The sequence below is a fragment of the Oryx dammah genome, unplaced genomic scaffold (assembly GCF_014754425.2).
Source record: "Oryx dammah isolate SB20612 unplaced genomic scaffold, SCBI_Odam_1.1 HiC_scaffold_28, whole genome shotgun sequence".
NCBI lineage: Eukaryota > Metazoa > Chordata > Mammalia > Artiodactyla > Bovidae > Oryx > Oryx dammah.
In genome coordinates this window covers 18,655,963-18,667,310 of record NW_024070212.1, presented here as the reverse complement: position 1 = coordinate 18,667,310, position 11,348 = coordinate 18,655,963, and the positions used below count along the sequence as shown (strand labels likewise).

The following is an 11,348-nucleotide window of genomic DNA, read 5'->3' as shown; positions in this document are numbered from 1 at the left end:
GGTGAGTGTAGCCATGAAATTAAAAGACACTTGCTCCTTTGAAGAAAAGCTATGACAAACCTAGACATATTAAAAAGCTGAGACATTACTTTGCTGACAAAGGTCTGTCTAGTCAAAGCTATGGTTTTTTCAGTAGTCATGTATGGATGTGAGAGTTGGACCATAAAGAAAGCTGAGTGCCAAAGAGTTGATGCTTTTGATCTGTGGTGTTGGAGAAGACTCTTGAGACTCCCTTGGACTGCATGGAGATCCAACCAGTCTATCCTAAAGGAAATCAGTCCTGAATATTCATTGGAAGGGCTGGTGCTGAAGCTGAAGCTGCAATCCTTTGGCCACCTGATGCCAAGAGCCCACTCACTGGAAAAGTCCCTGATGCTGGGAAAGATTGAAGGCAGGAAGAGAAGGGGACGACAGAGGCTGAGATGATTGGATGGCATCATCAACTCAATGGACATGAGTTTGAGTAAACTCCCGGAGATAGTGATGGACAGAAAAGCCTGGTGTGCTGCAGTCCATGTGGTCACAAGGAGTGGGACCTGGCTTCGTGACTGAACAACAAAAATAGTACTAGTATATGAGTCGTAATTATGGTTCCATGAGTTTTCCTGGTGGCTCAAGTGGTAAAGAATCTGCCTGCAGTGCAGGAGACCTGGGTTCAGTCCCTGGAGTGGGAAGATCCGCTGGAGGTGGGCATGGCAACCCACTCCAGTATATTTGCCTGGTGAATCCCTTGGACAGAGGAGCTGGCAGGCTACAGTCCATGGGGTTTGCAAAGAGTCGGACAGGACTGAGCAACCAAGCACAGCAGCACAGGAAGACTCAGAGGAGAGGAGAATGGAATGCCGGTGGGCATTCCCATACATTCAGTATGTGATTCTAGTTAGTTTGTTCAGAAGTGGACGAGGAGCTGTGAGTTGGAACAACTGCAGGCAACGTTGAGAAAGTCAGAGCTGGAGAGGGGGTTCCTAATCCCATTTGCCATGGCTTTACAAAGCACTTCGACATTCTAAACCGTTAAAATCATCACAGAAACCATGTCAGGTGGGCATTAAAATCCCAATTTTATCCATGAGAAAATTTGGTTGAGGAGGTTGAGCAACTTGCCCGATGGAACCATTTGACAAATGGTGGCCCGATACTCCCATCCGGAGGTTCTGATTCACACTTCAATACAATCGCTATTACTCACTCTCTCAGGGAGCGCCATAGTGTCCTGGGTCTGGGAGTCTTGGAAAGCACAACAGAAACATCTTAATAAGGTTTCCAGCGGCTGTGTGTAAGGCGGAATAGGTAGGCTTGCCGGCCGGCTGGGGTATGCATGAGGCATACTGGACTTGCAAACGAGTTCAGCGAGCGCTTGCTGACTTGCTGTTGTTTAGTCGCAAAGTCGTGTCTGACACTTTGAAAACCACCACCCCTTCCCCGCCACCACCAAGGACTGTAACCCGCCAGGCCGATTAGAGAGTATCACTTTCGGAGTGTCCCTCCTCTTCCTCCGCCTTCAGGGGGCGGGGCCACAAAGCGCGGGAAAACCGGCCACGACTCCACCCTCTACCCCTGCTGGGGGCGGGGAAGACGAGAGCTCTTTAAACGGGTAACGGAGGTGGGGAAGGTTTCTCCATCCCCTATCTCCGTGTTTAGGAAGCCTACTACAGTGCCGCTTTAAGATCCCTTTTGAAATGGACCTGGCCACGCCAGCACCCTAACGTCACCTCTCCCTTACTTCCGGTCTGCAAGCCCATCCCAGACTTCAGGTGCCCGTTTCTTCCACACTACGAATCCCGCCCCCGCTACGAGCCCTCCTGCAGAGGGAGGAGCAGTGGTTGACGCCATCGCCCCAGAGCTAGCCCTTGCGAGGACCCCATCCAAGTAGATTATATGACGGTTTAGATAGTGGGAAAACCGCGAGGAAATGGTCAACCAGATGACGTGATGCTTTCGGTGACGTCCCACTTTATGACTTCTTCACGGAAAAACTGACATTGGGATGTTGCTTGAGAAAACAGTGCAAATGAACCCACACATCCGGGTTCCACTCAGGCCCAACGAGGTTCTCCTCAAAGGGCCCAACAAATAAAAAGTGGTTCTGAAATTTGCATAAGTGAACTGTAGGCTTCTTGGATCGTGGCCAATAGGGAGTGAAGAGGCGGAGACGCACCTGGGTTAGTCACCGCCTCCAGTAGGAAAGCAGGTTATCAGATTGGTTTCTTTCTAAGCGACAGTCACGGAGGGCAATCATTTTGAGACGCACAGATGGGGGCAGGTGGGTCCCGGCGCAACCAATGAGGAGAAGCATCTCCAAAAGGACCAAGCTTCTTGCCCAATGATGCCGGGAAGGCTGGACGGAGCTGGTTCAGAGCGGCAGCCTTTTAGGCCAACCCAGTGTGGAGCTGGGCGGGGCGCAGTACTGAACGACGCGGGCATTGACCAATGGCGAGTGCGAAAGCGGGCAGCCCAGACCGGGAACGCGAAGGGAGCTGAGGGAGGGGGAGGCTGAACCGGAGAGAAGCAGGAAGTAGCGGCGGTCGTGGAGAGGGCGGCGGCGGCGGCGGCGGTAGCGGCCGGAGCCGTGGGGAGACCGCCAGGTCTCAGCCCGCACTGGGAGCGGAACAAGAAAGCGTGTCTGGGGTAAATACCCGCCTTTGGCCCCGCCCCCTGGGGGGGCGGGTAAATACCCCCGCCCCTCCCCCACTTGGTCAACTACCCCCCTCCCGCGCGCCGCCCCCCGGGATGGCTTCTGCTGTGGCCCCGCCGCCGCCCCCGTTCCTTGGGGCCGGTGGGCGAAACTCCCAGCCTGTTGAAAGCACAGCCCCTAGCAGGGTAAACGTGGAGGAAGGGTCGGGGTCCCCAACTCTTGGCGCCCCTGGCCCAAGAGGCGTCCGAAGCGCGGCCCGGGGACTGGAAGCTGCGGGATGTCGCGACCTAAAATGGTGTCCGTGTCCGGGGGTGGGGGCGGGGGAACTGGGCCAGGCCGGAGCGGAGCCTGCACCCCGCCTGGGCGCGGGTCAGCGTCCGGGCCCGGACGGGACTCAGGCTCGAGCCCCGGGCCGCGACGCGCCTTCCGATTCCTCTCCGGTCTCGAGAGAGCCTCGGGAGTCCGCGGGGGCAGGAGGCTGCGCTGCGCAGGGAGGGAGGGAGGTCGGAGTCGGGACGGACCCCGGCTGGAGAGCTGCGAGTCAGGCAGAGACTGTCCCCTCCCCACTCTTTCCACGCCTCCCCTACTCCCGTATAGTCCTGGGCCGGGAGGTGCGGCGCGGCAGCTCCCTAAGGGCCTGGCCTGGCGGAGGCCCGTCCTTCCCTTCGCACGCGGGTGAGAACTAGAGAAGGGCGGCGCGCCTCAGTTTCCCCTCTGACTTCTCCCATATACACTCCGCCCCCTCCCCGCAACCCTGGACATGCTCCCCGCGCAGGTCCTCGGCAGATGGCAGAGACTTAATTCAGCCCGTTGCCCAGCTTGGCGGCAGCCTAATCGCCCCCGGCCGCCGGCCCCTCTCCTCCGCGCAGCAGGCCCCGGGCCAGGGAAGGGGACGCGGGGCCCCCACCCGACCCAAGCCAGTTCACCCTCTTCCTGTTCAACCCCTTCCTTTGGCTTTTGGGGAAGAACGGAGGGAAGGAGGGGGGCTGGAGCCCAAGAGACAGGGCGCAGCAGCCGCAGAAAGGCCTGGACTCTGGGGCGGGGGAAGCCTCTACGGCCTTGAGCTCCGCTGCTTGATCTACTGCCTGTTCCTGACTATCCGATGACCTCTAAGTCACTTGGACGTCAAAGAGGGAGTTGCTTGGGGGAGGCGAGTTCGTAGGTGTATTTTCATAGCCTCCATTGATCTGTGCTCCACCAGCCCACTTTTTTGAGCGCCGAAGCAGAAGGTGGCTCTGGCCTCTCAGGGTGGGAAGGGCACCGGGGCAGGGGAGGGCTGCAGCCATCCAGCAGGGCAGACGCAAGGGTGGAGGGCTTTGTTTAAACCCAGAGCCTGCAGAATTAAGTAGAGGGGGATGAAGGGAGGACTCCCCTTTCTTTCTCTAGTTGGTACCCTCTCCCTCCACCCCCACCTTGGTCCCAGCAATGCCAGCTGCCACCTGCTGGGACTCTCTCCAGTTACAGTCTAAAGGCTGGAAGGAGGTGAGAGAATTGGCCTGGGAAACGGCTTGCATCCTGGGCAGGGAATGTGGAAGGAAAGAGACTTCTTCAGTTGCTTCTTCCTAGATACAGAAACACTGTGGGGAGAGAGGTAGGGAACAGGCCTGGGTCCCCCGCAGGCTCTCAGCCGACCTTGTTGGTTTACTACTGCTTTAGTCTCTTGGGATTTTTTTTTCTTGTACTGGGACAGGTGGGGGTTGGGTGAACTTTCCTGGGCCACTGTTGCCAAGGGAAAATGAAAAAGGTGAGGAGTGTGAGTTGGGGATAACCTGAGGTGAGGAGCTCAGAGGAAAAATGAAAGAGGTGAGGAGCTCAGAGGAAAAATGAGAGGGGTGAGGAGCCTGACTTTTCCCCATTGTGGCAGCTGTGCTGGATAAGCTCATACCCTGGAGTTTTAGTCCTGAGAGAGCAAGATGGGGAGGCAGGGGCGGGGCTGGCTAGGGGCAGGCCAGGCACTCCTGGGAAGGTAGGTGAGGGAGCAGCAGGTGTTTGTGACAGCTGAGGCCTAGGCTGGGGCCTTTGTGACCAGGCTGCTGTCACCGTTTTCCGTTGCTGCTTCTCTTTGTCTCTTTCTGTTCCTGTGTCTTATTCTTTCCATTTTGGTCTCTTGGGCAACTTCCCTGAACCCACTTCTCCCTGTTAACCCAGCTAGATCTCCAAGTGCTATTAATGACCGCAGGTGGCCCAGACTTGACCTTCCCTGACCCCTGACTCTCATCTCTGACCCCAGCCCTAGATTTCCAGTGCTTATTCTCTCCCAATGCCTTCTCGGCCTGGCATTTCCTTGTCCTGGCTGTAATAATCAATTATTCTGTGGGTTCTGACTCTCAGGTTTAGGATTCATATCATGCTCAGAACAACCCTATGATAAACCAGTTACTTGCCCCTGTTTCAGACAGCAAGAGTAAGGCAGTTGACTAACTTGCTTATACAGCAGGCTGTTGATAAGGCTGGAACTGGAATCAATCCTTGCATCTTGGCTTAAGTTGCTGCCCTTTCTTTGCATATGGCCTTTCAGATCTTTGTGGACCCCCAGAAGATCCACGAAGAGTATGAATGGATCCCATGCTGCCGTGAATGAGCTTTTAAACCTAGAGCTTCGTGTACATTCGCCTCCTTAATAGTTGTATTGATTAGTTGATTGATTCTGTGCTGGGCACAGGAGGGGTTGTGGTGGTTTCAACCAGGACGCTCACAGAGCTCCCTCCGTCTCGTCTCTGTTATCTCTCAGCTGTGTTTCTGAGAAGTCTCTTTTCCTTTGCTTTCTCTGGATCTTCTATGGCTCTTTCTCTGGAATGTGCATGCTACCTTCCTTTCCAGTTTCAGGGTTTGACAAAACAGGTACCTCCACCAGCTCTCTAGGATTTGCACTATGATGGAGGTGTACCCGTTAGTGTGCATGGGCTTCTGAGAGGGAATGTATGTAGAGATCCTGAGGGAGGAGGTCCAGAGTTCCTGCTTTCAGATATCTCTGTTTCTCACTTTTAACCCTGTTTTCCCCAGGTCTGGGACCGATTGCCATGGGGGACATGAAGACCCCTGATTTTGATGACCTCCTTGCTGCCTTTGACATCCCTGACATTGATGCAAATGAAGCCATCCATTCTGGGCCAGAAGAAAATGAGGGGCCAGGAGGCTCCGGGAAGCCTGAACCCAGTGTAGGAGGTGAATCTGGAGAAGCAACAGCAGCTCCTGCCGGGGATGGCCCTGGGGGCCCCACCCAGGCCTCTGACCATAGCCTGCCACCACCGGACGTCTCAGCAGTCAGCGTCATCGTCAAGAACACTGTGTGTCCTGAGCAGTCAGAGTCCCTGGCTGGAAGTTCAGGAGGGGAAGGGGCCCGGGCGGGGGGCGTGACGAAGGAAGGCCCTCTGGGACCTCGTCTGATGCAGAATGGTTTTGGGGGCCCTGAGCCATCCCTTCCAGGAACCCCACGCTCTCCAGCTCCTCCTAGTGGGGGTACCTGGAAAGAAAAATCCCTGGAAGGCAAAGCTCCACTGGATCTGTTTGCTCATTTTGGGCCTGAGCCAGGGGAGCACCCTGATCCCCTTCCTCCCTCTGCGCCCTCCCCACCTCGGGAAGGGGCCCTGACCCCACCTGCTTTCCCCTCTCCCTTTGAGCTGACCCGGGAGAATGGCCCAGCCCTGCTGCCCCCTGCTTCTCCCCCACTGCTGGGGCCCTTGAAGCAGGAAAGCTGCAGCCCTCTTCATCCCCAGAGCCTCGCCCAGCCAGGCTCAGGCGCTAGCCCTGAGGCCACGGAAGTCCCCGCCAGTGCCTCCCCTTCCCAGGTGGCAGGGGTGTCCTTCTTCAAGAAGTCTCCGGGGCACCAGAGCCCTCTTGCCTCCCCTAAAGGGCCCAGCTGTCAGCCCCTGAAGGAAGAGGAGGATGAGGGACCAGTAGACAAGTCTTCCCCGGGAAGTCCCCAGAGTCCCTCCAGTGGAGCTGAGGCTGCGGATGAGGACAGCAATGACTCCCCTGCCTCCAGCTCCTCTCGGCCTCTCAAGGTGCGGATCAAGACCATTAAAACATCCTGTGGAAATATCACAAGGACCGTAACCCGGGTCCCCTCAGACCCTGATCCCCCTGCCCCCTTGGCTGAGGGGGGCTTCCTGGCGGAGGCTAACCTCCTGAAGTTGTCCCCAGCAACCCCAACCCCCGAGGGTCCGAAGGTGGTGAGTGTCCAACTGGGTGATGGCACGAGGCTCAAGGGCACTGTGCTGCCTGTGGCCACCATTCAGAATGCTAGTACTGCCATGCTGATGGCTGCCAGCGTGGCCCGCAAAGCGGTGGTTCTGCCTGGGGGCACTGCCACCAGCCCTAAGATGATGCCTAAGAATGTGCTCGGTCTGGTGCCCCAAGCCCTGCCCAAGGCTGAGGGGAGGACAGGGCTAGGGACAGGGGGACAGAAGGTGAATGGCGCCTCGGTGGTAATGGTGCAGCCTTCTAAGCCGGCCACTGGGCCGGGGGCAGCAGGTGGCACGGTGATCTCACGTACCCAGTCCAGCCTGGTGGAGGCCTTCAACAAGATCCTCAACAGCAAGAACCTGCTGCCTGCCTACCGGCCGAACCTGAGTCCGCCGGCTGAGGCCGGGCTGGCCCTGCCACCCACGGGCTACCGCTGCCTCGAGTGTGGGGATGCCTTCTCATTGGAGAAGAGCCTGGCGAGACACTATGACCGCCGGAGCATGCGCATTGAGGTCACCTGCAATCACTGCGCCCGCCGCCTGGTCTTCTTCAACAAGTGCAGCCTGCTTCTGCATGCCCGCGAGCACAAGGACAAGGGGCTCGTCATGCAGTGCTCGCACCTGGTCATGAGGCCGGTGGCCCTGGACCAGATGGTGGGACAGCCGGACATCACGCCCCTGCTGGCTGTCCCACCTGCCCTTGGACCTCCAGCCTTGCCCGCCTTGGGCAAGGGTGAAGGGGCCGTCACCACATCCGCCGTTACTGCAGTTGCCGCCGAGGCCCCCGTGCTGCCGCTCTCAACGGAGCCACCCGCCACCCCTGCCACCTCTACCTACACGTGCTTCCGCTGCCTGGAGTGCAAGGAGCAGTGCCGTGACAAGGCCGGCATGGCTGCCCACTTCCAGCAGCTCGGGCCCCCCGCCCCTGGGGCCACCAGCAATGTGAGTTGCCTTTCACAGCCCCTCCCTGGGAAGGGGACAGCCAGGTGCCATGGGGACAGGGTCTAGGAACGTGTGGGGGCTTGGTTAGAAGGAATGGGGGACAGGGCCCTCCTCACAGACTCACCTTGTTTCGACCCCCTCGACAGGTGTGCCCAACCTGCCCCATGATGCTTCCCAACCGCTGCAGCTTCAGCGCCCACCAGCGCATGCATAAGAACCGGCCTCCCCACGTCTGTCCTGAGTGTGGGGGCAACTTTCTGCAAGCCAATTTTCAGACCCATCTCCGGGAGGCCTGCCTACATTTCTCTCGCCGCGTAGGATACAGGTGCCTCCCACACCTCCTCCCCATATGTTGACACTTTTCCTCCTGTACTTGATGGTCTCGTGGCTCCTGGGACCAGCCTTTTAGAAGGCAAGCCCGTCTCTCCTGCTGAATCCCTCAGCCATGCTATGTTGGCGAGTGCAGCCTGAGCTCCCTGCACTTCCGTCTACACGGAGCGGGCGAGCCCCATGGAGCAGGCGAGCAGGGCCACCTCTGGAGCACCAGCTTTACCTCCGCAGGCCTCCCCTCCAGGACTGGGTCCTGTGGCTCCTTCCTTCCTCCACTTGCTCATGTTCCACTGCCAATTAACTTCTCAGGCCACCCGGTCCCTGAGAATGAGTGTGGGGTTGGGGGTGGCTGCAGGGACGCCCCCCACTCACCACCATGCCTTCGACTTTCTCCCCAAGGTGCCCCAGCTGTGCAGTGGTGTTTGGGGGTGTGAACTCCATCAAGTCCCACATCCAGACGTCACACTGCGAGGTTTTCCACAAGTGCCCCATCTGCCCTATGGCCTTCAAGTCTGCACCCAGCGCCCACGCCCACCTCTACACCCAGCATCCCAGCTTCCACACGCAGCAGGCCAAGTGAGACCTGGGGAGGGAGCATAGGGGTGGGGTGGGAGGTGGGGTGGGATTGGGCCTTGATGGGGCAGGATGTCAGCACTGTCCTCTTCTTCCACACAGGATGATCTACAAGTGTGCCATGTGTGACACGGTCTTCACTCACAAACCCCTCCTCTCCTCACACTTTGACCAGCACTTGCTGCCCCAGCGTGTCAGCGTCTTCAAGTGCCCATCTTGTCCTCTGCTTTTTGCCCAAAAAAGGACCATGCTGGAACATCTCAAGGTACAGGAGTCAAGAGACAGAGGTGGGGGGCTCAGCTGTATCAGTCCGGGGCTAGGATCACACACCCCTCTGGAAATGGGAGCAAGGGAGAGGCCAGGAGTTGGGCAAAGCCAGGCCCTCCCCCCGCTCCACCAGCAGCCACATGCCTTGTCTCCCTCTCACAGAACACCCATCAGTCTGGGCGCCCGGGGGAGGAGACTGCTGGGAAAGGAGCTGGGGGTGCCCTTCTGACCCCCAAGACAGAGCCCGAGGAGCTGGCTGTGTCTCGGGCAGGAACCGCTGCCCCTACTGAGGAATCGTCTTCAACCTCAGAAGAGGAGGAGCCGCCCAGCTCCCCTGAGCCCCCTCGCCCAACCAAACGGCCCCGGCGAGAACTGGGGAGCAAAGGCATCAAGGGCGGGGGCGGGGGCCCTGGCGGCTGGACCTGTGGCCTCTGTCACTCCTGGTTTCCTGAGCGTGACGAGTATGTGGGTCACATGAAGAAGGAGCATGGCAAGGTGAGGGGTGCCCCGGGAGCCAGAGGGGCTGCACTGGGGTTGACCTGTGTGGCAGTGGGGCTGGGGTCCCAGGTGGGAGCCTGGCTCTGAGATCCCCCACCCTCTGCTCTCCTAGTCAGTGAAAAAGTTTCCCTGCCGCCTGTGTGAGCGGTCCTTCTGCTCGGCCCCCAGCCTGAGGCGCCACGTCAGGGTCAACCACGAGGGGATCAAGCGAGTTTACCCTTGCAGGTAACCTTCACCCCTGTGCCCCTGTCCTCTTCTCTGTCTCGCAGGGTGCCCCCAACCCTGGTTCCCCAAAACAACCTTCCCGCCTGCCTCTTAGGTCTGAGTGGACTGACGGTTGAGGCCTCCCTCTGCTCAAGCCGCGAGCCTTGGTCTTTGGGCTGTGCCCCGGCGCCCACCCGCCCGCTCTCCCCTTTAGGTATTGCACAGAGGGAAAGCGCACCTTCAGCAGCCGCCTGATCCTGGAGAAACACGTCCAGGTCCGGCACGGCTTGCCGCTCGGGAACCAGTCCCCTGGCCGGGGGAGCGCCCTGGCTCGGGGCCCTGGTGCCAGAGCCCAGGTAGGCGGAGACCCAAGCTGCCGCGCGGACGTGGACGCGGCCTCAGGGTGCTGGGTGGGGGTGCCGGGGCCGTGGGAGGCCCCGGACACCCAGTTCCTTTCCTCTTCTCCAGGGGCCAGGACGCAAGCGCCGCCAGTCCTCAGACTCTTGCAGTGAGGAGCCTGACAGCACGACACCACCAGCCAAGTCCCCCAGGGGCGCACCCGGGTCGGGCAGCCACGGCCCCCTGCGCTACCGGAGCGGTGGCTCGGCGGAACAGAGCCTCGTGGTGGGCTTGAGGGTGGACGGTGGTGCCCAGCAGTGCCTCGACTGTGGCTTGTGCTTTGCCTCACCTGGCTCCCTGAGCCGTCACCGGTTCATCAGCCACAAGAAGAAACGGGGTGTGGGGAGTGCCAGTGCCCTAGGCCTGGGGGATGGGGAGGAAGAGGCCCCCCCTCCTTCCAGGTCCGACCCAGATGGTGGAGAGTCACCCTTGCCTGCTTCAGGAGGCCCGCTGACCTGTAAGGTCTGTGGCAAGAGCTGCGACAGCCCTCTCAACCTCAAGACCCATTTCCGCACACATGGCATGGCGTTCATCAGGGCTCGGCAAGGGGGCAGTGGGGACAACTAGGGCCCAGGCCCGGACTGAGCCCCCGCCCTCTGCCTCGGGAGCCCTGGGTCACTGCTGCTGCCTGGTCGCTGGGCTGGGGAGTTCCATTATAATTCACGTTCTGTTCAGCTCCTCTTCCGCTAACCCCCAAGGACAACCAGCTTTTGAGGATGGTAGTTACTTGCGGTCCCCCATTGGGTCCTAGTAGAGTGGGTCCTCCATTCCTTCTTTCTGAGCCCAACACTAATTATTTTCTTGCTGCAGCCCCCCTATGTGGGACTGGGGGGGTGGGGGTGGGAGGATGGGAAGGCCTGATACTGGGGTGGTCAGGGACACACTCCTTACCTCTGTGGGCATGGATGGCGGTCCCAGCATGCCCTTCAGACTCACTGGCACTCCAGCCCCCGACCCCTGCAGTGCCTTTCACTTTTTTTTTTCCCCAGAAATCCAGGGGGGGAGGGGGGGTTGGTGGGGGTGAGTCCTGTCAAGGGGGTCCCAGGGAGAGGAGGGGACAGGCTCTCAGGAATCCTTTATTCTTGTAGTAATAATACTAACAGTGGGGGAAATGGGAGGGAGAAAACCAGACCATTAAAACTGCTTGTGGTTTAATCCCCATTCAAGCTCCTCTTTTTATGTGACAATGTGGACGGGTCTGGGAGGGAGGTGAGTGACAAAGCTGGGAAGGCCCTTCTTGGGGGATGAGGTGGTTACTGACCAAGACAGGCAGGGAAAACGCAGTCTTCCCCTTGTTCTGTGTAGTTCCTTTTGTA

The 11,348-nt window shown here is 59.0% G+C and overlaps 1 protein-coding gene across 4 annotated transcripts; it reads left to right on the top strand.

The window, feature by feature from the left end:
- The first annotated feature begins 2,479 nt into the window (after positions 1 to 2,479).
- ZNF687 (zinc finger protein 687) lies at positions 2,480 to 11,193 on the top strand. 4 transcript variants are annotated; one of them, XR_005719331.1, is made up of 9 exons: positions 2,480 to 2,628; positions 5,639 to 7,761; positions 7,908 to 8,086; positions 8,491 to 8,667; positions 8,767 to 8,929; positions 9,094 to 9,426; positions 9,542 to 9,654; positions 9,749 to 9,989; positions 10,102 to 11,193. XR_005719331.1 is itself a non-coding variant. In XM_040230693.1 (9 exons), exons 2-9 carry the CDS (start codon positions 5,656 to 5,658, stop codon positions 10,597 to 10,599), a joined length of 3,711 nt encoding a protein of 1,236 aa, XP_040086627.1. In that variant the 5' UTR covers positions 2,480 to 2,628; positions 5,639 to 5,655; the 3' UTR covers positions 10,600 to 11,193. The 4 variants fall into 4 exon arrangements, 3 of the variants coding, with proteins under 3 accessions (XP_040086627.1, XP_040086628.1, XP_040086629.1); XM_040230693.1 differs by having other exon boundaries at positions 9,848 to 9,989; XM_040230694.1 differs by lacking the exon at positions 2,480 to 2,628 and adding an exon at positions 2,741 to 2,820 and having other exon boundaries at positions 9,848 to 9,989.
- Positions 11,194 to 11,348: the final 155 nt, after the last annotated feature.

Bases quoted from the DNA above. Each gene is read 5' to 3' on its own strand.
- ZNF687 (XM_040230693.1), top strand. From the start codon at position 5,656: ATGGGGGACATGAAGACCCCTGATTTTGATGACCTCCTTGCTGCCTTT. The intron at 7,762-7,907 runs GTGAGTTGCCTT...CCCCCTCGACAG, and splicing joins CCCCTGGGGCCACCAGCAAT to GTGTGCCCAACCTGCCCCAT. The intron at 8,930-9,093 runs GTACAGGAGTCA...TCCCTCTCACAG, and splicing joins CCATGCTGGAACATCTCAAG to AACACCCATCAGTCTGGGCG.